We start from the raw sequence: 23736 nt of genomic DNA, 5'->3' as shown, positions 1-23736 counted from the left end.
TCTCATCTTAATGGATCTCCCTTAGTTCCTCGCTCTCCCTATATATCTGCTGATGCTTCAGGTATTGGTGTAGATGTTACTGCTTCTGAGAAGCCTTTCTTGATCTGCTCAAGCATTTAGTAGGAACCTTTCTATGATCCTATGTTAATCAGTGCCTATGCAATCATAATATATTCTATGTTGCAATTATAATATGTAAATAACATTATGAGTTACAATACACACATGATTGTAAACAAATTGAAGGGAAGGACCTGACTCATCTCTAGGGGCTAGTGTAGTGCTTGGTACGTAACACATACGTATTACCTATTTTTTGAGTGAATGAGTGAAGATTGTTCAATATAGGTAAAATAGTTTGGGCTTTCCCATGACGTTACAGTTTATTGAGGGAGTTATGACATATGCATACATAACCACAATGCACCGCAGCATGACATGTGTAATTAAAGAATTGCAAACAAAAGTGTAACAGGATCAGCCTTGTGTTTTCAGAAAATTCTTCCGCATGAGAGTGTGGAATGTGTTGGGTCGGGCCAAGACAGAATGAAGGAGGAGACTGTGGTGGTTTGCAAGAGATGTAATGACTGTGTGGGCCTGGAGACAGTCGGGAGGTAGCATAAAGACCCTACGTCTTGCAGAAAAGCAGGCAATAAAAGTGCCCCCAAATAAATATCTTCTACTTCAATCTTTTGCCTGTTGTGTCATTTAACTATTGTTAAATCTTTTCCTTCATTAGTTTCTGGCCTAATGATGCCAGAGGGAGAAGCAGTGAGGTAACTGTAGGCCTTTTATTTCAGTGGATGGCCTGGCTAGTGGTGTGTGGTGTGTGTGTGTGTGTGTGTGTTCATGACATATGTATTGTATGCATAGTTTGTTCTATTGTACTTTTTCCTGGGGTGGGGGTCATGGTAGGTTAGATGAGGGAGGTTGTGGGAACCGCTGACATGAATGGAGGAGAGAAAGAGCATCTGTTCTTTTGGCTTTTGTGTTCTGAGAAATGGCTGGGGTAAGTCTTCTAGGAATGCCTTCCAGCCTGCTCGTTCAGGTGAGAAATGAAGGGCGGGACAGAGGGCGAGGTTGCATTTAGGTCTCTGGTTGCTTTTCCTTTAAGACAATGTACCTATTCTGATCTATTACATCACTCTCATTTAAGTTGACAGAGTACAGTTAAATCATTGTTTCCTAGAGGTTTTGGGAAAACGAAGGACACTCGTAATTCATTTGACTGTGATGTCAAGAATTTAGTTTGCTTCTTTGCCAGGTATGATTGGAATCTGTCCAGGAAAATGCCCTTCATTCTTTCCATATTTAACTACTCTAAGAGTCACACGAACCCTTTTGTACAAAACATAAATAATTGTGTCTAGGAATTTATTTGTCTTGTACTATGTGCCATAACTCTTAGCCAGTTTATTTGTATTATCACATTTCATACTCCCAACCCTACGATAATGGCACCATTATTATCTTCATTTTCCACATGAGAAAAACGTGGTACAGAAAGATTAAGTAACTCACCTGGTGTCACATGGAAAGTGGTAGGACCTCAGGCAATCCTCAATGCTATGGGATAGTGGATTTTTTGAATTATGGTCTTGGAAATCATACTCTCTCTACCCTGGGCCACTATTACCTCAGATTTTGAATTGTGAGTAGAAGTTACTCATCATTGATCACTTATCAACTTATCCATTGCTTAGTCACTTGAAGAGAACTGTGCCAAGAGTATAGAAACTACAGTGGTGATAATGAGTCCTTTTCCTCAGAGAGCTTATAATCTAAATAAATAAGATGTGAAAGGTATACAAGGCAAACTGCGTAGTTAAGTAATCGCTAAGGCAAATATGGTGAGAGATATCACTAGGCTGTCTGTGGTTAACTGTCATATGAAGACTGGTGATAGCATGTGCTACTAGTTTATTTTTCTTATTTTTAATTTTTGAGAGAGAGAGAGTGAGAATGGGCGGGGGAGGGGCAGAGAGAGAGGTGAGAGGGAATCTTAAGCAGGCCCCATGCCCCGTGTGAAGCCTGATGCAGGGCTCAATCCCACTATGTGAGATCACGACTTAAACTGAAATCAAGAGCTGGGTGCTTAGGTGACTGAGCCACCCAGGCGCCCCAGCATGTGCTACTAGTTTCAAAGGGTGAAGGGGGTGCCTGGGTGGCTCAGTTGGTTGAGTGACCGACTTCGGCTCAGGTCATGATGTCACCGTTCGTGAATTCAAGCCCTGCATCGGGCTCTGTGCTGACAGCTCAGAGCCTGGAGCCTGCTTCGGATTCTGTGTCTCCCTCCCTATCTGCCCCTCCCCTGCTCACACACTGTCTGTCTGTCTCTCAAAGAATAAATAAACAATAACAAAAATTTAAAAAAAATGAAAGGGTGAAGGATCATTTTGGGAAACGTTTCAGGGAGGAGTTACAAATCAGTAAATCCCCCTTTTGGATAAGTTTGCATATCTGGTTCAGTTTCTAAAATATTTGTTGATTGAACATCTGCTTGTATCAAATGTGTCCCGTACTATTAACCACAGGATGGACTTTCCTGTGGGCAACATGAATTCTTTTATAGAATGAAATTGTCCTTGATTCTTTCTTATATGATGAATTTTTCTCGGAGAAAATATTTTGGCAGCAATAGTTTTCCTAATTCTGAGTTTTAAGTCTTCCCTCTGAAAGGCGTATTAATCAACTTGTGTTTTCCTGTATGGATAGACTCCGAGTAGGAGAGAAACACCTATGCCTCCTGTTAAAACTTTCAGTGCTGTTTTCACTTTTACTCTAGAAGGATTCTGGCAATGAATTTACTCTCTCTTCTGGCAGCTGAGAGGGTAGATCCTCCTTTAGGTGCCTGTGAAGCAACTGCCTTGCTGGCCGCACAGCGCTGCAGAAAGTGGTTTGTGCCAAGGTGCTAGGAAGGAGTTGAAGCAATGAGGGAAGAGTAGGTGAGCAGAATGATCAACTCTGGCTGTAGGCAGGTCAATGCTGCAGTTAGCAGGAGAGGGCAGAGGTAAACTTTTTTCCTTACTGGGGATAGATCTTTATTCCTTGCTCACAGTAGAGTAGCTGGGTGGGGAGATTTGCAGTTTTTATGCTTCCCAGGATTCATGCCATATCCTGCTTCCTGATCATACCTATCTTGGGATATGCTGAGGTGCAGGGACTTCATTTCCCTGTCATAAAAACTCATTGCTGGGGCGCCTGGGTGGCTCAGTCAGTTAAGCATCTGACTTCAGCTCAGGTCATGATCTCACGGTTCCTGGGTTCGAACCCTGCATCTGGCTCTGTGCTGACAGCTCAGAGTCTGGAGCCTGCTTCAGATTCTGTGTCTCCCTCTGTCTCTGCCCCTCCCTCGCTCGTGTACTCTCTCTCTCTCTCAAAAATAAATAAACATAAAAAAAACCATTGTTTTTCAACTATGACTGTTTTAAGTTTTCTAAACTTAAGGGTTTTAAATTTAATGTACACTAAATTTCATGTACATTTGAGTCCTCTATGTGATCAGTTTCTTTTGGTTGTAGTAGTAGAGATTGGGGGAGAAAAATAGGAATATAAATAGGAATGGAAAATAAGGCCTGAGGTTGAGAGGGATTGATATTCCTCAGGGAAAAGAGAAGCAACCCTATATAAAGGGAGCTTATTGAGGTTGGTAATAAGAGTTTGTAAGTCACTTATATTCAGAGTGGCATTTCCTCAAGGGACTATCCATATTGCTAAGGGCAAACAGTTAATATTGGGGTCATTTACAGTGCAATTTATTTAAAAAAAGAATGTTACTAAACTGTAGACCACCGAAGAAACTATAGTTTTCAGAAAGTTTTCCCATTCCCAACTCTAGATAACAGTAGGTTCCTGCTTGTAATTGAAGCTAATTAATTTATTCTCAAACTATTCCCAGTTGTCTATTTCAGGGGCAAATGAGTTTGCCGAGTCTTGAGATTTATAAAGAAATGAAACTATCATTGAATTACCTTTGTGATGGAGGGATTTGGGAGCATAGAAAATCTCCAGAATGGAGCCTTGTTTCAGTTGGTTTCTGTCTCCTTCCAAAGATCCTCTGTTGTTTTTCTTGGCCTGGAGTTTAAGGAGAACAAAAACAAAAATCTGTGAATCTAGATCAAAGGTGTTAACCTGAAAAGTAGTATTATGCCTTGCAAGTCCAAGTATTTAATACCTTGACTTTTTTTATGACTAACTGAATGGCTAGAGAACAAAAAACAGGTGTGCCTTGATAAGGCCTCTAAGGCTTTAGTTCTATGAACCTAGCTCAAAAATAATCCAGAGTTGTCATCGATTTATTTGGTGAGCTTCTTAGATCTCTAACTATAGTAGAGAATACAACATAATGGTTAACAATTTGGCCTCTGGAATCAAACAGACCTGGGCTGAAATTCTAATTTGTCACTTATTACCTGGGGAATCACAGGAAAGTCCTTAACCTCCTTAATCCTTAGTTTTTACATCTGTGAACTGAAAAAAAAAAAAATGAACTGTACTCATAGGATGGTTGTTTGAACTAAAATATAAAAACAATAATAACATTTATTGAGCAATTACTATATTTTAGGCACTTCTATCTTCAGCGCATTATATGTAGTAACTCAAATAAAATTTTTTTCCCATTACCTATGTTACTCCAAATAATGAATAACAAATAAAGAAATACATGTAGAACATTTAGCGTCATGCCTGGCTCGAACATATGCTCAATGCATACTTTATAATACTGTGTTACTTGATATAGTGATAACTGTTCTTAACAAAATTGTCTTTCGCTGGAGGCCTGAGCACCCTAGTGTCGGTCAACTTACAGAGGAAGGCACTGGTATAAAAAGACAGTAAGGATTAATGAAATGAAAAGTTCAATGAGAAATATGCCAGTCCTAAAAGCTCAGTAGGAAGTATGTCAGTCCATTGACTTTGGTTTCAGTGTTAGTTTTCCACGACAGCTCTTACCTTGAGAAAGTCTTTGCCTGTTTGCTTCTGCTTCCCTTTTATCAAACACTGGGGATAAATTCCAAAAAATGTAAGCCTTTGGTGTATAGGCTAAAGAAATAATATTGAGTGTTTCAATGTGCGTTGAAGTTATGAATATTTCTTCTCCTCCAGAGTTCTGCTGAGGCTGTGTTGTATTGTTTTTATCCAGCATTTACATCATACTGAAATGTGAATGGTTGGGAGTGCATGGTGTATTTCTAGAAATTGATCTAATTGCGGTTTTAAGTGTAGATTTACTTCAGGATCTCTGTATGGGTTTTATAAGCGGACAGAATCCAGGGTCCTTCACATCTAGCTGGCCTTGTTAGTTGGAAAGCAGGTAAGAGAACAGGGACTATTTTGGTCTCCCTGGGATAAGTTTGGCATGAGAGCTCAAACTTCGTATGAAAGGGAATGATAAAATCAGTAGGCTGATTCTGAGTTGGGTCACAGATCCTGCTTCGTGCAGATGTTGAACACGTGTGCTAGAAAACACACAGCCTCTTTTGTTAAGGAATGCATGCTATTGATGATACCAGGCAATTGAATTTATATATCAAATCATGATGCTCTACCATTTTCTTTAGGAGCAGAGATCTCAGAATTTAGGGATCGTCTTTGCTTACTTCACCTACACACCTTAATAAGAAAAGCTACACATTGGCTCTGTTTTTAAAAAAAAATTTTTTTTAACGTTTATTTGTTATTGAGAGACAGAGACAGAGCACAAGCATGGGAGGGGCAGAGAGAGGAGGAGACACAGAATCTGAAACAGGCTCCAGACTCTGAGCTGTCAGCACAGAGCCCGACGCGGGGCTTGAAGTCACAAACTGCGATATCATGACCTGAGCTGAAGTAGGACGCCCAACCGACTGAGCCACCCAGGCGCCCCGGCTCTATTCTTAATCTTGGGATGAATGCCAGTTAAAGAAATATACTGGGTAGGACCTTCACTCTAGGAGAGGAAGTAGGTTGTGTTCTAATAGGAATGAGGTTAACATTTATGGAGTACTTATCATGTGCCAGGCACTGTGCTCAGTACTTCCTTATACGTCATCCCATTAACCCTCCTAATCTCACAGGATAAGAGTTCTAGGTATTCCCATGAGGAAAGCCAGTCTTAGCTAGGATAAATACGTCACTCAGAGCCAGAGCTCAGAAGTGGCAGAGTGAGGATTCTTTTCCAGAGGCACTGGACTTCAAAACCTATGCTCTTTCCATTTTGTGCCTCGTGCTGAAGAATATCATCCCACGGATGAGCTGCTTGATTTTCCGAAATGTCAAGTGTCCCCTACTTTCATCTATGTGCCTGGATGTCAAGGTAGAATTGATGCAAGCTTCTTGAAGTCACTGGGAACTGTACAATCGTTTGAAGCAGGAAGGTGTTCTCTGCTGATATTACTCTTGTTCAGAAAACAAGAAAAAAGTTATTATTATTATTTTTCCCCGCTGAAGTTGTCTCTGCGACAGTCAGGGCTAGCTCTAAAACCTGATGTTAATTCCTTCACAGCTATTTTTCAACCTTGCAATGTTATTTTCTGATTATTGGCATTAGACACTCAAAACAGTATTGGGGGAGAATTAAGACATACCAGTTTGCCCAGAAACTGAGACACAAATAAGTCATTTGGCAAAAGTCACCAAGTATCCAGATTTGTCTTGGAGAACAGACATTCCAAGTCTGAATGCCTGTTTCTTCTCCATTGTGCCACTTTTGGGCAGATGCTATGTTACTGGGGCCCCTGTGCTGTGAATTCCCTGAATATCTCACGGTGTTTATGCACTGCTTTCTGTATATAATGGGCCAGTGGAAATATTTGAATTGCCATTCCGTTTTCTCACCTTCCAGTCACTCCACAGCACACTGTGGGCTCTGTCCCTAATGCTTTCATGAAATTACTCTGCAGGACATCACCCAGAACCTTCTTACTGCTAAATACAATGGGCGCTTCCCAGGTGAAACACACCCTTTCCTTGCCTGTGACTATGTGTGCTTTGATTTTCTTACCTCTCTTTCTGCTTCTTTTCAATTTCAGTGTTCTTTGCTCGTCTTTTAAGTATTGATGTTCCTCAGGGTTCTACCTCAAGTCCTCTTCCTTTTGATTTTACACGCTCCCTCCACATAATGTCCATCTGTCCTCCGACTGAAGTTTTCACCTGTTCGTAGATGCTCCCTAAGGGGGTTGGCTGGGTCCAGATTTCTCTCTTGAGGTTTAGCCTGGCACATCCTGTTGCCGATTGATGTGCAGTCCTCTCCTGTCCCCAGCTCAGCAGGTCTAAACCTAATCCAGATGGACCTCATCAACTCTATCCTTTCTCCATCACAGCCTCCTGGTAATTCCATTCTGCCAGTCTCAGTGATCAGCATCGCCGTCTGCTTGGTTGGTTGACTACGTTGAAAAACTGGATGTTATTCTTGAAACCCCTCCCCCCTTATTGCAAATGCACATAAGTCCTGTCACAGTAAGGTCAACATGGTTCTGACTCAATCTTTCTAAACTCCAGGGTTCTCTTTAGTCTGATAGGGATAATTTTACCTATTTTATGGGATTGTTGTGGAGATTAAATGAGTTATTGTATCTTGCCATTCTGTCATGTGCCTGGCATGCTGCAAGTGCTCAATACATGTCTGCCCTGTTTCTCTTGCTGCCACTGCATCCAGTCCTGCCCCGTGTCCCTTCCTATGCTCCACATTCCTGCCAGATTTCATCTCTAATATGCAAATTTGATCATTGCACCCTCCTTAAATGGCTTCTCATTACTGGTAGAATAAAATCTAATTCACCTGATATTCAAGACCCTGCAGTATATATTCCTACCCCTGTATTTCTCCAACCTTATTTCTCCTTTTTCCTTCACATCTCAACTTAGATAATTGCTTTCTCTTGGAAGCTCTGACAATCCCAATACTTTCGGGTGGGTTAATTATCCTTTCTCCACACCCTAACACTTACCAGGCCATACTATAGTTATTTATATTTATATCTAAGCCCTGCAATAGTCTGTAAGACCTCGGAGTTTAGGGATCGGGTTCATTTCAATCACTTTCTCTCTTTCTGTAACTAGCATAGTATCCGGCATTTAGTAGGTATTCAGAAAATATTTGTTGAATGAATGAATAGCTCCAACATTTTAACACCAAATTTTTTTTTTTTTTTTTCAACGTTTATTTTTGGGACAGACAGAGCATGAACGGGGGAGGGGCAGAGAGAGAGGGAGACACAGAATCGGAAACAGGCTCCAGGCTCTGAGCCATCAGCCCAGAGCCTGACGCGGGGCTCGAACTCACAGACCGCGAGATCGTGACCTGGCTGAAGTCGGACGCTTAACCGACTGCGCCACCCAGGCGCCCCAACACCAAATTTTATACTAACATACTAAAATAACTTTTTAAAAAAATTTTATGTTTTATTTATTCTTGAGACAGAGAGAGAGAGACAGAGAGAGAGAGAGAGAGAAAGACTATGAGTGGGGGAGCAGCAGAGCAAGAGAGGGACACAGAATATGCTGCAGGCTCCAGGCTCTGAGCTGTCAGCACAGAGCCTGACGCGGGGCTCGAACTCACAGACCTTGAGATCATGACCTGAGCTGAAGTCTGATGCCCAACCAACTGAGCCACCCAGGCACCCCTAAAATAACTTCTTAAATCAATCTAAATGTCTCATTTGATTCGAGGCAAACTAGCAATTCCTTTATTTGGTGCAGACAAATTTTTAAAATAGTATAAAAGAAATAGTATGTTAAAGTGTAACCTGTATAGCATCAGAGAAGGAAATAATAAAGCTTTTATTTCTTCTAATTTCTGAATTTTGTCAAAAAAATTTTTTTTTCTCATTTAGGCTTGGATTTTCTCCATGGCTTATAGTTATAGTTCTTAGGGCAAGTTGGAAAAGTTGGTGTTAGTATAGCTTATTTGTAGTATCAGGGCCACCCTGAACTGATTCTGGAAACGTTTCATGGCATAGCAGAGAAACTTGTGATTGGAAAATTTGGCTCTTCAGAGGTGAATAACTGGTAAATGACTTTCAGGTTATTGAGTTGTATTTCTCAGAATTATACTCAGATACTATGTGCGAGTAGTTTCCAATTTTTTTCATCCATCCTCCCTTTCTTTAATCTGTCAAATATGTGATTGTTATAAATTGAGTGTCTTACATGGTCCAAAGCCTTATTAGGGGATGAAGAAGATGTAAAAGGACTACATCTATCCTTTCGAGATCTTCATGTGATCTTACTAAAGAGATATCCATTTTCATGAACAGATGATAATACAAAGAAGCACACTGTAAGTGCTAACCAAAAAATACCACAGGCGTTAAGAGTCTGGTGAGCATGCAGTATTAATCAGCGGAGGTGGGGGCCAAAGGTCAGGACAGATAGGAGTTGGATACTTTGAAAGGATATGTATCAGAATTCTAGGTAGGGAACATGGGGCATGCAAAGTCCCAATACAAGACTTGTTAAAACTTTTTATTTAGAATAAAGAGTTTGGGGCACCTGAGTGGCTCAGTCAGTTAAGTGTCTGCCTCCGGCTCAGGTCATGATCTCATGGTTTGTGGGTTCAAGCCCTGCATCAGACTCTGTGCTGACAGCTCGGAGCCCCTTGGGATCCTCTGTCTCCCTCTTTCTCTGCCCCTCCCCTGCTCATGCATGCTCTCTCTCTCTCTTTCTCTTTCTCAAGAAATAAATAAAAACGTTAAAAAATAATAAAAATAAAATAAAATAAATCAGAATAGAGAGTTCCAGTATGCTTTTGGAGGATGGTAAAGGCAGTAGGAAGATTGGAGACAGGCAATTGAAGTTCTTCCGTGTTAGGACTTTAGATGCTTGGCAGAAGGAAAGTTTTTTATTTTTGTGTGGGGAGCTGTTTGAGTAGAAGAGTGACAGTGGCAGTGTTTCAATAGAAGCAATCTTATGGGGATGTAGGATAAATAGGGTGAGAGGTATATTAAGTAAGATCAATTAGAAGCTCCCAACTTGTCAATTAAGTGGTATCTGGAGGCCTATGTGTCAGTCTTATGTGCCAGACTCAAGTTTGTACTCTTTTGTACTCTTAAAAATTATTGAGAACACCAAAGACCTTCAGTATATGTGGTTTATATCTATTGATATATACCATTATAGAAATTAATGTTGAGAAGAATTTTAAATATTTAATATATTAAAAATAACATTAATAAGCCCATACTATATTAGCAGTTTTTAATGAAAACATAATTGTGTTTTTCATGACAAAAAACTAGTGAGAAGAATGGCATTGTTTTACATTTTTGTAAATCTCTTTAACATGTGGCTTAGAAGACAGGTATATTCTGATATATGCTCCTGTATTCAATTTGTTGTGACATATGTCACCTAGCTTCTGGAATAGCCATTGTTCACTCATAAAAAAAATGAAAATGCAGTCTTGATATTATTATAAAAATAAGTTTTACCTTACACATTCTCTGAAAGGGTTTTGGTAATCTGTAGGGGTGCCTGGATGACGTCTTGAGACCTACTGTCCTAAAGATTTTTCATAATATTGGGGCTGGGGTGGATTAAGTCATTCCTTGTATGCAGAGGTGAGATGACTTTGAAGGATGAGCTCACCCTTGTGACATTTGCCCCAGTCCTGACTGGAGAGCAGTCATATCTTCTACACCTTATCTCTGAAGGGGCCGAGTGGAAGGCCCTTGGTGAGCAGCAAGACCCAAAGACCTTTTGATCCTGGCAGCAAAAGGGAGAAGGCTGTCCTCACAGGTGATGGAAAGTAGGGGGGTTCCTGCTAGCTGGAGGCAGGTCAGGGTCAGAAAGTCAAGAATCCACACCGAGTGTCTGTGCTCTGATACCATGCCAGCTTTCAGGGGCAAGGACGCCTTGAGAAACTGAATGTGGATGGGACAGGTCTGAGACATGTGTCAACAGCTATGGTAAAATCAGAAAAGTCTTTAACCCTCTTTTAAAAAGTGTATCGTAGCTTTTAAAGTTTCTTTTTCTCTAGTAAAATAAAAAAATTCCAGCTTGTCTTAATTGTGTTTGGAGGAACCTAGAAAAAGAGATTGAAGAAACTCCCCATGATTTAACTTTATTTTTCTAATTGGAACAGGAATACACATACATTGTCTAAAACTTGGCAAATATAGAGAAGCAGAGAGGAAAAAATAAAAATCACCCATAATTTCATCACCGAGAGAGAAACACTGTTAATATTTTGAAGCATACATTTCCAGATTGGATTGAACCTTATTTATAGAATGATGTCATTCGATACATACCGTTTCACGATAATATTATTTCCCCAAACAATGTATCACAAAGCAAGCTATTTTCTTTAAATAATATACCTAAGGCCCTTTATGTCTCTTCTTTAGGAGCAGTTTTGAGAGTGAATGTGAACGCGTGTGCGCACATATGTTTGTGTGTGTGTGTATGTGTGTATTCTGCATGGAAATGCATCAGCACTCTAGTGGCTTCAGTAAGAGGTGTGAGAAGAGTTGAGGGAACGATGGAAAAATGAATCGGGAAAACAGAGCTGGGATCGCTCAATTAGCCACCTCTTGAACCTAGAGATCACGTGTCTAGAATGTTCTTTGCGCAAACCTTAGAAAAAATCCCTTTTATCTTGGTAAAATTGTATTGAGAAGACGTTGAAGAGGAAATGAAGAGGGAAAAAGTTCAAGAGAATGTTGCTTAGTGTGACTCAGTGCCATATATATATTGAGCAATACCAAGGGGGTTTGGAAGAGGTACTCAATGCTCCTTGTGACTAAGGCTTGGTAGTTCCATTATTGCATCAGCAGCAACTCTGGAAGTGGTGTTTTCAGTCACTCTGACTTTGAACATGCCTGCTGCCAGGGTGGAGCATCGAAATACCTGGTTCCATGACATTGTGCAGTTACCCCTGAAAGGATGAACAGGTACTGTTCACTTGTTTCATGGTCAGAAAGGGCCTCCCAGTTGTTAAACTCAAACCACCTTTTCAACATTTCAGTATTTAAGTTGTTCTTTTGGGAGCTTTGGCTAGTTGCCACTTGGAACCACTCTAATGTATACCGCACTTTCTGGGCTTGTTTGTTTTTTCATAATTTTCTTTAGGTTACTACTGTGAACTTAAAATGTTTTGCAGTTGTCTTTTAAAAATACTGTGAAGACAAGTGAGGGGTTCATGTATTCATTTACTCATCCATTCATTCCACAAGTATTTGCTGAACCCTACTGTGTGCCAGATGCACAATGTTTTTTATATATATATATATGTGTGTATATATATACACACATATATATATATATAAAATAGCAAAATTTTTAGTTTTATATATATGTATATATATATATATATATATATATATATATATATACATATAATAGCAAAATTGTTAGTATTAGCATTCGTAAATACTGTGGTAAATGTGATCTCAAGGATTCCAGAGGTTTTGTTCCCATTAAATAATTATTTTGGATCTTCACCTTTTCCTCCTCTCAATACATTCCTAACAATCTATGGCCAGTCGTGCTGGTCTCAAAGTCATATGGTTATGTGATGGTAGCTGAGGTGGATGAACCAACCTGGTGACTCCTCTGCTTGAGCTGCAAAAACATGGAATTGAAGATAGTAACACGGATGCAAAGCATTCAAAATGGTACACATCCAGGTATTCCAGATTTGATGATCCTGTTACAAGAGTAGCTCATGGCAATGTAGCAACCATGGATATGTGGCTGAGGATATTGTACCAGGTTCTGGGCTGTCTGCTGTGTGAGTGTGCTCAACATTCTTGTTTGGGTGACCGGTAGGAGGGCTATTTGAGGGGCAAAGAATCACAGCCATCTTGCATTTCCTCAATTCTCACCGTGGTGAGAAAACCTGGCTGATGTTTGATTGTTTGCGAGGTTTCTCCTCGGGTAGAACGCTAAATATGATCTAAGAGTAATTTAACTCTATGACTCATGTCACTTTAGGGGCAACAAATATACTCCTTGCCAGGGTCTAAATGGTTCTCTCTTTCATTATTTGTGTTCTTCTCATTCTCAGTGTTCAGCCAAAAAAACATAGGGGTATTGCAGCGAGAGTATTGGCTTAGAAGTCAGAAAATGCAAGAAGACATCGGTTTGAATTCTGTCTTTAACATTTATGAGTTGTTTCATCTTGGACAGCTTACTTTTCTAAGATATCATTTCTTTATCCCAGATTTCTCCTATAGCCTACTTTAGTAATTGATCTGGGAATTAAAAGAAATGGTATAGATTGAGCATATATCTTTTATGTGCTTCTCAGTACTCCTATAATAACTATTGCTTATAAAATTCATTTGCCAACTAATCACATACTTACTTGTGTTACTGATTTCTGCCGACGGAAGTTTTTGTGGCTCATATCTTATCTCTCCAGCCAACAAACGCACTGACTTAGCATTTCAGACTCAGCACATGTATCTAGTCTTCCAAGAAGCCTTCCCAGACCTCTTTCCTCATAATACCTTGCATATATCTTTACTATTCCCCTTCCCACGTTGTACTATAGCTATATCATTTGTATATATATGTTTTATCTACTGAATGATGAGCTTATTGAAGATGGAACCATGTCTTTTTCTCAGCATCCATCAGAACACCTGGCCCAGAGAAAATGTTATCGACCTGTATTTGGTGAATGAATATTCACCAGTGGCAGTGAGGGAAAAGTAGGATTGGCTTTGATGAGAGTAGAAGTGATGAAGATTTTGGATGGATTCTTATTCAGACTCTTACCTGTCACATCTCTTCAAAGAATGGGAGATGAGTCATTCACTTGGGGTAAAGGGAAGGAGGAGTTGTTTGGTTTTCATCTCAGCTACATACAAGGCAAATTCCAGAAGGTAGCCGTAGTTCCTGCTGTAAAACAACAGGTGTGGCAGTGCAGGGCAGGGTAGAGAAGTCACTAAAAGAAAAAGAGGTAGACAGAGTTCTTTTTCAGACTTGGATTCTTTTTTTTTTTTTTAAATTTTATTTTAGAGAGGGAGAGAGAGTGAGTGTGCATGCATGTGAGTTGGGAAGAGGGGCAGAGGGCGAGAGGGAGAGAGAGAATCCCAAGCAGGCTTTATGTTCAATGCAGAGCCTGATGCAGGGGCTCGATCCCACAACCCTGGGTCAAGACCTGAGCCAAAATCAATAGTTGGACACTCAACTGACTGAGCCACACAGGCTCCTCAGACTTGGATTCTAATCCCAGTTCTACCTCGGGCTCCCTTGGGGCTTGGTAATGAAATTTAAAGTTTGTGTGGCTCAGTTACTTGACATCCTAAAAAACTGACTGGACTAGATGTTTCATTCTAACTTTGTCATTGAGTCTAAATGAATCACAAAGTGCTGCCTCTTCCTACGTTTACCTTCATAAGAGAAAACATGGCACAACTAGCAGTGTCCTGATTGGGTTCGTGAACCGTTCAGCTTCCACAGAAGCACAGTTCATGGAAAAGCAGAATCTGAAATAATCTTTGGGGTGACTTTTGAATAGAATGATATTTCACTTTCAGTGTGGTGTGAAAGCCTTGGCATAGTGGGCACAGGATCAGATGTTCCTATTGTTCTTTATTGTTTAATCTGTGCCATTTGACAAGACAGCCAAGTAGAGAGAGCTGCCTATGTATTGAGAAAAGGAAGAATAGAGAAGGTTTAAGGAGTGGAAAAGCTTATCGTTTTGTTTTCCCATAGGTTCTGGACATAGCTTCATTTCCTAGCTTTTTTAAATTTTATTTTTTTCCTTTTTTTTTTAACGTTTATTTTATTTTTGAGACAGAGAGAGACAGAGCATGAACGGGGGAGGGCCAGAGAGAGAGGGAGACACAGAATCTGAAATAGGCTCCAGGCTCCGAGCTGTCAGCACAGAGCCCAACGCGGGGCTTGAACTCACGGACCGTGAGATCATGACCTGAGCCAAAGTCGGACGCTTAACCGACTGAGCCACCCAGGCGCCCCTTCATTTCCTAGCTTTAAAAATGTCTTTTAGGATGATTACTTTATAGATCAATCAGTAGTCTTTCATTTGTAAGTGAAAAAAACTTAATTTTAATTAGCTTAAGTCACAAAGGGAATTCATTGTCTCAGGTCACTGAAGAGTCAAGGGGCAGAACCAGCTTTAGGCACAGCTCTAACCAGGGGATTAGCAACTGTGTTGGAAACCTGTCATCTCTACGCATTAGTTCACCTTCTTTCACATGCTGGAAACGTGGCCTAAGGGAACCCCAGGCTCATAGCAATCCTAGTCAAAAAAGATTTTTTTCAATAGCTCTAGGAGACAGTGGACTGGTCTGGGTCACGTGTTCTCTGATCAGCCCCAACTACATCACATAGAAGGAGGCTCCCGTGGCAGGAAGATGGTCTATTACTGGATGATGGGGATCTCAAGCAGGCAAAAACAACAGGCATTCACTACATTTTACTGGCCTAGAGGACTTCTTATGTTTTGGGCTTTTCTTGCTCTTTCTTGTTCTCTGGTTTCTCCTGCTGCTTTTGCACAAATTATATATGTGTTCCTAAACTCCAAAGCTTTTCTCTTCTTTCTGAACTCTGTCGATCCCCCGCTCCCCCACTCTCCCCCCCCCCCCCCCCCCATGCTCTTATCTCCTCACGGAAGACAGTCACGTCCTTATCTCTGGCCTCTACCTTTCTTGGAAAAAGCTCACTCATCATTTCCATCTGGTATTTCACAGGCCTTATAACTTAAAATGTCTCAAACCAAACTGGCCACCACCCTCCCAAATGTATTTCTTTTCCTACGTCCCCCAGTCACATCTGTGGCAACAGCCGCTGTCTACTTTCTCAAAGGCCTAACCTCAGAGTTGTTTTTGACTGTTTCCTCTGCATATCATTTCTCCCTTACGGGAACATCCTAGCTCTTTATCATTCTGTCTCATGAATTTATCACTTTTTCTCAGGTTTTATAAACATTGGTGTGTGATTTATTTCTGCCACAATTATTAGATTTCTTAATGGAGGGTGTTAGGACTTACCTTTGTGTTATTTCTTTCTTGGTTGTCAAACTTCAACTTCCCCCACCTTCCTCTTCTCCCATTGGTATTATACCCAGACTTCTATGATTCTAGAAATTTTGTTAAATGAAGAAAATAATTTATGCAACATGTAGTACAATTACATGGTTATTATACTTGTAATATAGTACAACAGTAGTTGAAGCTATAAAAACAGGTTGTATTCAAGAACTGTTGCAATAGGGGAGAAGGGACCTCAGTGTAGAACTGGGCTCATTTCCAAATACATCATGGACAAGTGGTGATTTATAACCAAGGAGCAAGGTGGGGTCAAGGAATGGAAAATTACTAAGAGGAAACATTAGGGATTTGGGGAGGAGGAGGATCCTAGGGATTTGGGGAGGAGGAGGATCCTACTTAATAGGATCCTTACTGAAGGCAGGCAGGAGTGATCAGATCCCAAGGATTTTAGCAGGATTCTTGCTAAAATGGGACAATACAGACCCTGTGAGAATGGATGCAAGGCAGAGGCCTCAAAGGATTAGAGGAGCCTGACCAAAGTTTAGCCAAGTACAGGGCCTGTGTCATTATCTATGCTGTGTGATTTCAAATCTTGCCTAACTCGTTGGCATTTATTATAAGCAAGTTTTAACTGTACAAAATGTTGGGGAGGAAGTGCCCTAATCATTCAACCCTGTCCCTGTCCCTCCCTGCATCAGCATTTCCACAAAGATGTGTCCTGAAAAAGATGCAAAAACAAAACAAAACAAAACAAAGAAATGAACAACCCCCCCACCCGCCAAAAAAAAAAAAAAACCCACAAAAAAACACACCAACAAAAAGAAACCAAACCCCAAAATTGCTGTCTAGCCAGAATTGGTGAGGAAGAAGGAGTAGGGGAAATAGAAGAAGAAATGCATGGAACTATTTGGTTAAATGATTCTGGATATAATTTGAGATCTCGTTTATGATATGCATCTAAACCCCTTTACCTCTACATCTTCCTTACTTGGGTGCTTCATCTGAATAAGACCCGTTTGAGATCGCCTTCATGTGGCCGAGAGACCAAAGGAGTTAAAAAAAAAAATTGGAGAAAATGCTTTGAGAAAACAAGTCAACCCACTGAACATTAGGGTGGCAGGTGGTTGGAGTTTGTCTCTGATAGCACAAAGCTCAAAGGGCCGGCGAGCTTCCGGTGCTCCCCTTGACAATAGCGGTGTTGTAAAAACAAATAGATGCCAAGGAGAAAAGCTCAGTGCATAAATGTAAAGCAAGATGGCAAAAAAGCTCAGGAAGTTTTATCAAGATGCGTAGGATTCAGGCTCATCATCCTGGATTGTTCTATGAAGAGCCCTGGTGCCTCCCGCTGCTTTCATAATTTATTCATTGTTTGTTTTGGAGGTGAAGGGGTGTGTTTGAGAGGATGTTTGACCTTCCTTAACGGTTCAACCAGTTCTGTTGTCACCTCACTGCTCTGGCATTGGGCTCTCATCCTGTTTATCCCTGCTCTGGGAAACACCGCCCTTTCTTAGACAACTGCTTTCTTTGTTTCAGGTTCAACTTTGTTAAATCAAAGCATTATGGAAATCTAGATTGTAAAGCCAAATAGGCGGTTGTGTAAAGTTATTTGCATCCTACTTGCCGGTAGATAGCTATTTTAAATAAATCAGGCCTGCCATTAATTCAGTTTTGCCACACTGCTAGGGTTCTGCTAGTACTCTGTCCTCGTTCTCATTATAAGGCAAGCCCTAGAGTTGTGTGTTTTTTTTTTTTTATTTAAGTTTTTCTTTAAATTTCCGTTAGTTAACATACAGTGTGATATTAGTTTCAGGTTTACAATTTAGTGATTCAACCCTTCCATGCAACACTCAGTACTCATCACAACAGGTCCACTCCTTAATCCCCATCATCCATTTCACCCACCACCCCCCACCCTCACCCCTCTGGTAACTATCAGTGTGTTGTCTATAGTGAAGAGTGTTTCTTGGTTAGGCAAGGCCTAGAGTTTTGTTATCTCTCCACCTCCTCGTTCTTTCGGGCATTGAGTAGTTGCTACTGTCAAAGTGTGATTATCCGTGACCACCTGCCCCCCCCAAATTTCTACACAGACACTGCACAGACCAGCAAGACTTTAAGCTGTCTTACACTATTGTAGTCCTTCGGCTGTGCTATTTTTTTCTAACTGTATGTAGGAGAGTGTCTTTAATGATGCACGGTGGGCAATTAACGCATTTTTGAGGGTAGTGATTTTCAAACTGTTAACTGTCATTTACTGTAAAAAAGTGAATGCGACATTGTGATCCAGTGTATATATACATGGTTTGTATAATGTGTAACTGAAGCAAAAGTGTCACCAAATAATATCTTGTTATGAGTGATACACTCCATGGTTTCTATTATAGTTTTTGCCTGCTTACAAAATGCTGACTGTGACCTTGTAAGTGGATTTTCTGACCCACTAATGAGTCACAATTTGAGCCTGAAAAGAACTGCCTAACAGTCATCAAGTTTTAGGAAGTCTAGGATGCTAATTCTGAGAAGACTTTGGAAATTATCTATGGGCGACTTCCCTTTTCATCCTATTTCATACTTAGAGGAACATGAAGTCCAAGTAGGTGAAGACTTCTTGTGGGGAAACAGTGCTGTCTTAGGTTTATGCTATTACCCACATTTAGTCCTGGAATCATGCAGTTTAACCACAGGAAATCTAATTTTTGAGGCTAGGAATTTTGCTCCTGGGTGGTTTCATGGTTACGAACAAAGTATTCCCACTTTCCTTCCTCCTATGGAGCTATTTTCTCCCTCCATTAGTTTATTACCCCCCTAATCTCTGCCTAAGGGAAGACTGCTAACAGAACGTTGCGTTGGTACCCCCTGTTCTAGGGATGGCACACAGCTATCATTGTCATGAAGCCAAACCCATTGTCATGGGTTGAACAAGGAACAGACTTAGGCACGTACTTAGGCAGTGAAAAAACAAAACAGAAGTCCGAATGTGCATTTTCTTTAAGGCAATTGCAGTTTTAGTTTTGACAGCTGCATACATCTTGGTATATTTGATGTTTTTTCATCATTTCTTAATACTTAGTAGTGATATCCTCATACTCACATCTTACATTTTTAGTGGCATTATTTCTATTGTGAAGGAAAAGTCTTCATGGTCAAACAATTCACATCAACTTTTGAGTTGTCAAATACCATTCATGGAGTGTTGATCAGTTTGGGCTGCCATAACAGACTACCATAAACTGGATAGCTTGAACAATAGAAGTTAGTTTTCTGGGGCGCTGTGTGGCTCAGTTGGTTAAATGTCTGACTTCGGCTCAGGTCTGATCTCACTGTTTATGAGTTCAAGCCCCGCGTCAGGCTCTGTGCTGACAGCTCAGAGCCTGGAGCCTGCTTCAGATTCTGTGTCTCTTTCTCTCTCTGACCCTCCCCCACTCGCACTCTGTGTGTCTTTCTTTCTCTCAAAAACAAATAAACATTAAAAAAATTAAAGAAAAAAAGAAGTTAGTTTTCTTACAGTTCTGGAGACGGCAAGTCCAAAACTGAGGTGTCAGAAGGGCCTCTGTCTGGTAAGGGCTCTGTCTTTGGATTGCAAATGGCTGCCTTCTGGCTGTCTACTCACATGGTGGAGAGAGGGCAAGCAAGTTCTCTGGGTGTCTTTAAGACCACTAATCTAGCTGGACTAAGACACCACGCTCATGACCTCATCTAAACTTAATTATCTCCCAAAGGCCCAACTTTCTTTCTTTCTTTCTTTCTTTCTTTCTTTCTTTCTTTCTTTCTTTCTTTCTTTCTCTCTCTCTCTCTCTCTTTCTTTCTTTCTCTCTTTCTTTCTTTCTCTCTTTCTTTCTCTCTTTCTTTCTTTCTTTTTTCCTTTCTTTTTTCTTTTCTTTTTTCTTTCTTTCTTTCTTTTTTCTTTTCTTCTTTCTTTCTTTCTTTCTTTCTTTCAAGTTTATTTATTTTTGAGAGACAGAGAGAGACACATTGTGAGCAGGGAAGGGGCAGAGAGAGAGAGAGAGAGAGAGAGAGAGAAAATCCAAAGCAGGCTCCAGGCCCTGAGCTGTCAGCACAGAGCCCAACGTGGGGCTCAAAAGCCCCAACTTTAAATATTATATTAAGAGTTAGGGCTTCAATATGTGAACTTTGGGAGAACAGAGTCTAGACTATAGTACAAAGCTAAGATCTTAGTTTGAATATTGGCTGAAGCATGTAAAGAACTTTTCTCAATTGTACTTATTAAAGATAGACTCTTCTGTTTGAGTGAATGGATATTTTTCACACTCTATAATTCTTACAACAATTATTAACAATAGTAACACATTTACTTTCTTTTATATTCCTGGTAATGCAAGTATGTGGACTATGGTTTACAGTTAAAATATGCCCAAGAGTAAAGAGTAAGTAAAATGATACCTTTAAAAAGTTATTTTCATAAAGAATTTTTTTCCTAATGCAGATTTTATTCCTCATTGATAGTTAATGAATTTCTATGCAGCCTAGCACTATTTTTAAAACTTTATATAGTATAGAACAGCTACCCGCTATCAGTGAGAACAATACATATTTTAGCAAACTACCATATGTACTAAAGATATGCTTTAAAACAACTTTTGTGTATTTGGATTATTATTCCTGTCTAGGAGCATGGATGAGTTTCTTAACTAAGAAACTGTAAAGGAGCCAGGTGTTTGTCTACAAGAAACGTTGCAGAGAGCTACCCCAATCGCCTACACAAAATATCCATTCTATCTAAAGAAAAACAGAGAGGGGAGATTGAGAATATAGAATAGTTTTAAAGCTTTTCATTTGACACCTGTTGGTCCACTTTTAATATTTTTAAAGTCCTTGGAAATCCCCAAACTAGTTCTTACCTTTTTGGCTGCTATAGGTAGACAAGAAGAGTTTTCTTCCCCCCTTGTTTTGCTATCTTTTTCTTGTTTCTAGGTTTAAAGAGTTGTGGGCTGTTTTAAAATTACAGGGCTTCTGTGTAAAGTTTGGGCTGTGTATCTAGATAAAATATCCTGGGTCTCCTTAGAGTATCTTTGCTTGCATGCTTTTACTATGCTAACACATATGTTTACTTTGTTTCTCCTGTTTCAGTGTCTATCAGCTGAAGAGATCTTTTCCCTTCATGGCTTTTCAAATACTACCCAGATAAGCAGCTCCAACTTCTCTGTCATCTGTCCAGCAGTCTTACAACAACTGAACTTTCATCCTTGTGAGGATCGGCCCAAACACAAAACAAAACCAAATATTTCGGAAGGTATGTTGGAAGTTTTTTTTTTTTTTTTTCTTCCCCTGTTTGTTTGAAAAGCCTATAGGCTAGTTTGAAATTAAATCAACATGCTTCTTTCTCTGCTTTATTGCTTTTATTTAATCTACCTAGAAGCTGTTGGTAAAATGCTTATATTCTGAAAGTGTTTAGAATAAGAATAATTAGAACTCATTTAAGCTTCATAAGTTGTGCTCTTCTATTTGTGGAGTCAAAGTTATATTTGGTACCAATTAAAAACTTTATAAAACATTTGTGGAGTCAGAGTTATACTTGGTACCACTTAAAAACTTTGTAAAACTCAATTCTTGATTTTAAACAATAGATGCCTTATACTGTACTTGTTGGATTGTATGTTAACTATTTGGCTCATAACTGATAAGGTGATTTCCCTTACCTTGTGCTTATCTTATTATTTAAAAGCTTATCAATTTATCTGTAATTTTCAGTAAAGGGATAAAGGAATATCCCATTTAGATTAAATATTAAGGTTATGAGTTATGACTGTTTTAATTTTCATTAACAAAAGAAAATGCCAGTGACTCTTCTTTAAGTGCCTGTAATAGTATTGCCATACGTACTGCATTTCAAAGGAACAACCTGCTGCAAAGAAATTCTAAAATCCGAGAAAACAAGTGCATGCTTACTGTATAGTTCACCTACTTAACCATGTAGAAGAATTCTTTTCCAAATAAAATAAACTATTTCTTCCACGGGTCTGTTTTCCAGCTATGTGCAATTTCTTGGTACCCTCAAATCATTAACCTGACCCACATGGATATTTTAATTCTCTTTTTTTTTACATTGTTCATTCAATAAATGTTTTTATTTTAATTTTTTTTAACGTTTATTTATTTTTGAGAGACAGAGGGCGCGAGTGGGGTAGGGGCAGAGAGAGAGAGGGAGACACAGAATCCAAAGCAGGTTCCAGGCTCCGAGCTGTCAGCACAGAGCCGGACATGGGGCCAAAACCCACAAACCGTGAGATCATGGCCTGAGCCGAAGTCGGACACTTAACTGACTGAGCCACCCAGGTGCCCCAATAAATGTTTTTTGAATGACATGCCAAATGCTGTTCTGGGCATTGAGGATTCAGTAGCAAAGAAGAAAAATTTCCTGCCCTTTCAGGGCTTACAGTATAATGGAGAAGAGAAGTAATAAACATTTATACAAACAAGCAAATAAGTAATGTAATTTCAGAGTGATAAATGCCATGAAGAAATTAAGTAGGTAAGGGATAGAAGGAGATAGTGAGTGAGTATGATTTTCAATACATCAGAGAAGGCCTTTCTGATGAGATTACATTTGAGCAGGGTCCTGACTGAAGGTAAGGAGAGGACCACGGCAAGATGTTCTCTGGGAAAAGAACATTCTTGGTCAAGGGGAACAGTCACCATAAGCTTGACAATGAGCTTGGCGTATGTAAGGAACTGCAAGAAAGCCTGTGTGTCTGGAGCATAGGAAGCAAGAGGGAGACTGGAAGGAAATGATGCCCTGGGCCATATAGAATGCAGTAAATTGACTGGGTTTTGCTCTGAATGTGGTATGAAGACACTGTAGGGTTATAAATGGGGGAGTGACATGATTTTGTTTGGATTTGTACAAGATTATTCTACCTGCGGTTTGAAGAATAAATTGTAATGTGGTATGAGTGGATGCAAGGGAATTAGTCAGGAGGCAGTTTCCCAGGGTTGGTGCTAAGGATGATGGGGACTTGGGCTGAGATGGGAGAGGTAGAAGGAAGCAGTGATCAGATCCACGATGGATTTTGGAAACTGTGCTAAAATGGATTTGCTTCTGGATTAGATCGTGGGGGTTGGGAAAGATGAGTCAAGATTTGAACCACAGAAGCTGGAGAGATGTTTGTGTCATTTCCTAGTTTCTTATGGAGGAAGCAAGTGGTGAGGATTGGGTATAATTTTTCACATGATCAGTGTGAGACACTGATGTAGACCATCAAGGAAAGTTGTACAGTAGTCAGTGACATGCACACATTTAGTGTTCAGACAACAGGTCAAGGCTAGAAATTTGTCATCTTAGAGGTGGCATTTGAAGCCACTGGTCTGAGTGAGCACATCTAACTTGAGTATAAAAGAATATAAAGAGAGAGAAGATAGAGAAGAAAAGGGACACCTCAACAAAGGAAGTGCTGATTCCACTGACTTATTCCTTTGTGAATATGTATGTACTTTGATCTCTCTCTTAGTAACAAGAGTGGTAACAATGGCAAAAATAATGATAATAGTCGACTGTTACACAGTATTTACTATGTGGGTGAGTACTGTTCCAAATACTTGACCTATGTTAACTCATTTAATCTTCATTCAACTATACGATGTGGGAACTACTGCTCCCATTTTACAGCCAAGGAAACGTATGTATGGAGAGTATAAAGTCATTTGCTCAAGAGTACACAACTTTCACGTGATAGAGCCCTTTTCAAACCCAGCTGTCTCAGCTTCATGATCCATGTTCTCTTTTATATTCTGTATTTACATTCATGTAAAGGCCCCAAATATACTTTATCAATAT

General features: G+C 39.9%; 1 protein-coding gene across 1 annotated transcript in view; it reads left to right on the top strand.

Annotated features, from left to right (window-relative positions):
- Nucleotides 1–23736, top strand: part of SLC39A8 (solute carrier family 39 member 8) — a 78632-nt gene that overhangs the window by 5416 nt on the left and 49480 nt on the right. The window contains exon 3 of the mRNA XM_047091244.1: nt 21033–21195. Coding sequence (XP_046947200.1) covers nt 21033–21195 — 163 coding nt within the window. The remainder of the gene's footprint in view (nt 1–21032; nt 21196–23736) is intronic.

Source organism: Lynx rufus, unplaced genomic scaffold, assembly GCF_022079265.1.
Source record: "Lynx rufus isolate CCGP_SWC_20201006 ecotype Redwood Valley unplaced genomic scaffold, mLynRuf1.p SCAF_3, whole genome shotgun sequence".
Lineage (NCBI taxonomy): Eukaryota > Metazoa > Chordata > Mammalia > Carnivora > Felidae > Lynx > Lynx rufus.
This window is presented reverse-complemented; position numbering and strand designations above follow the sequence as displayed.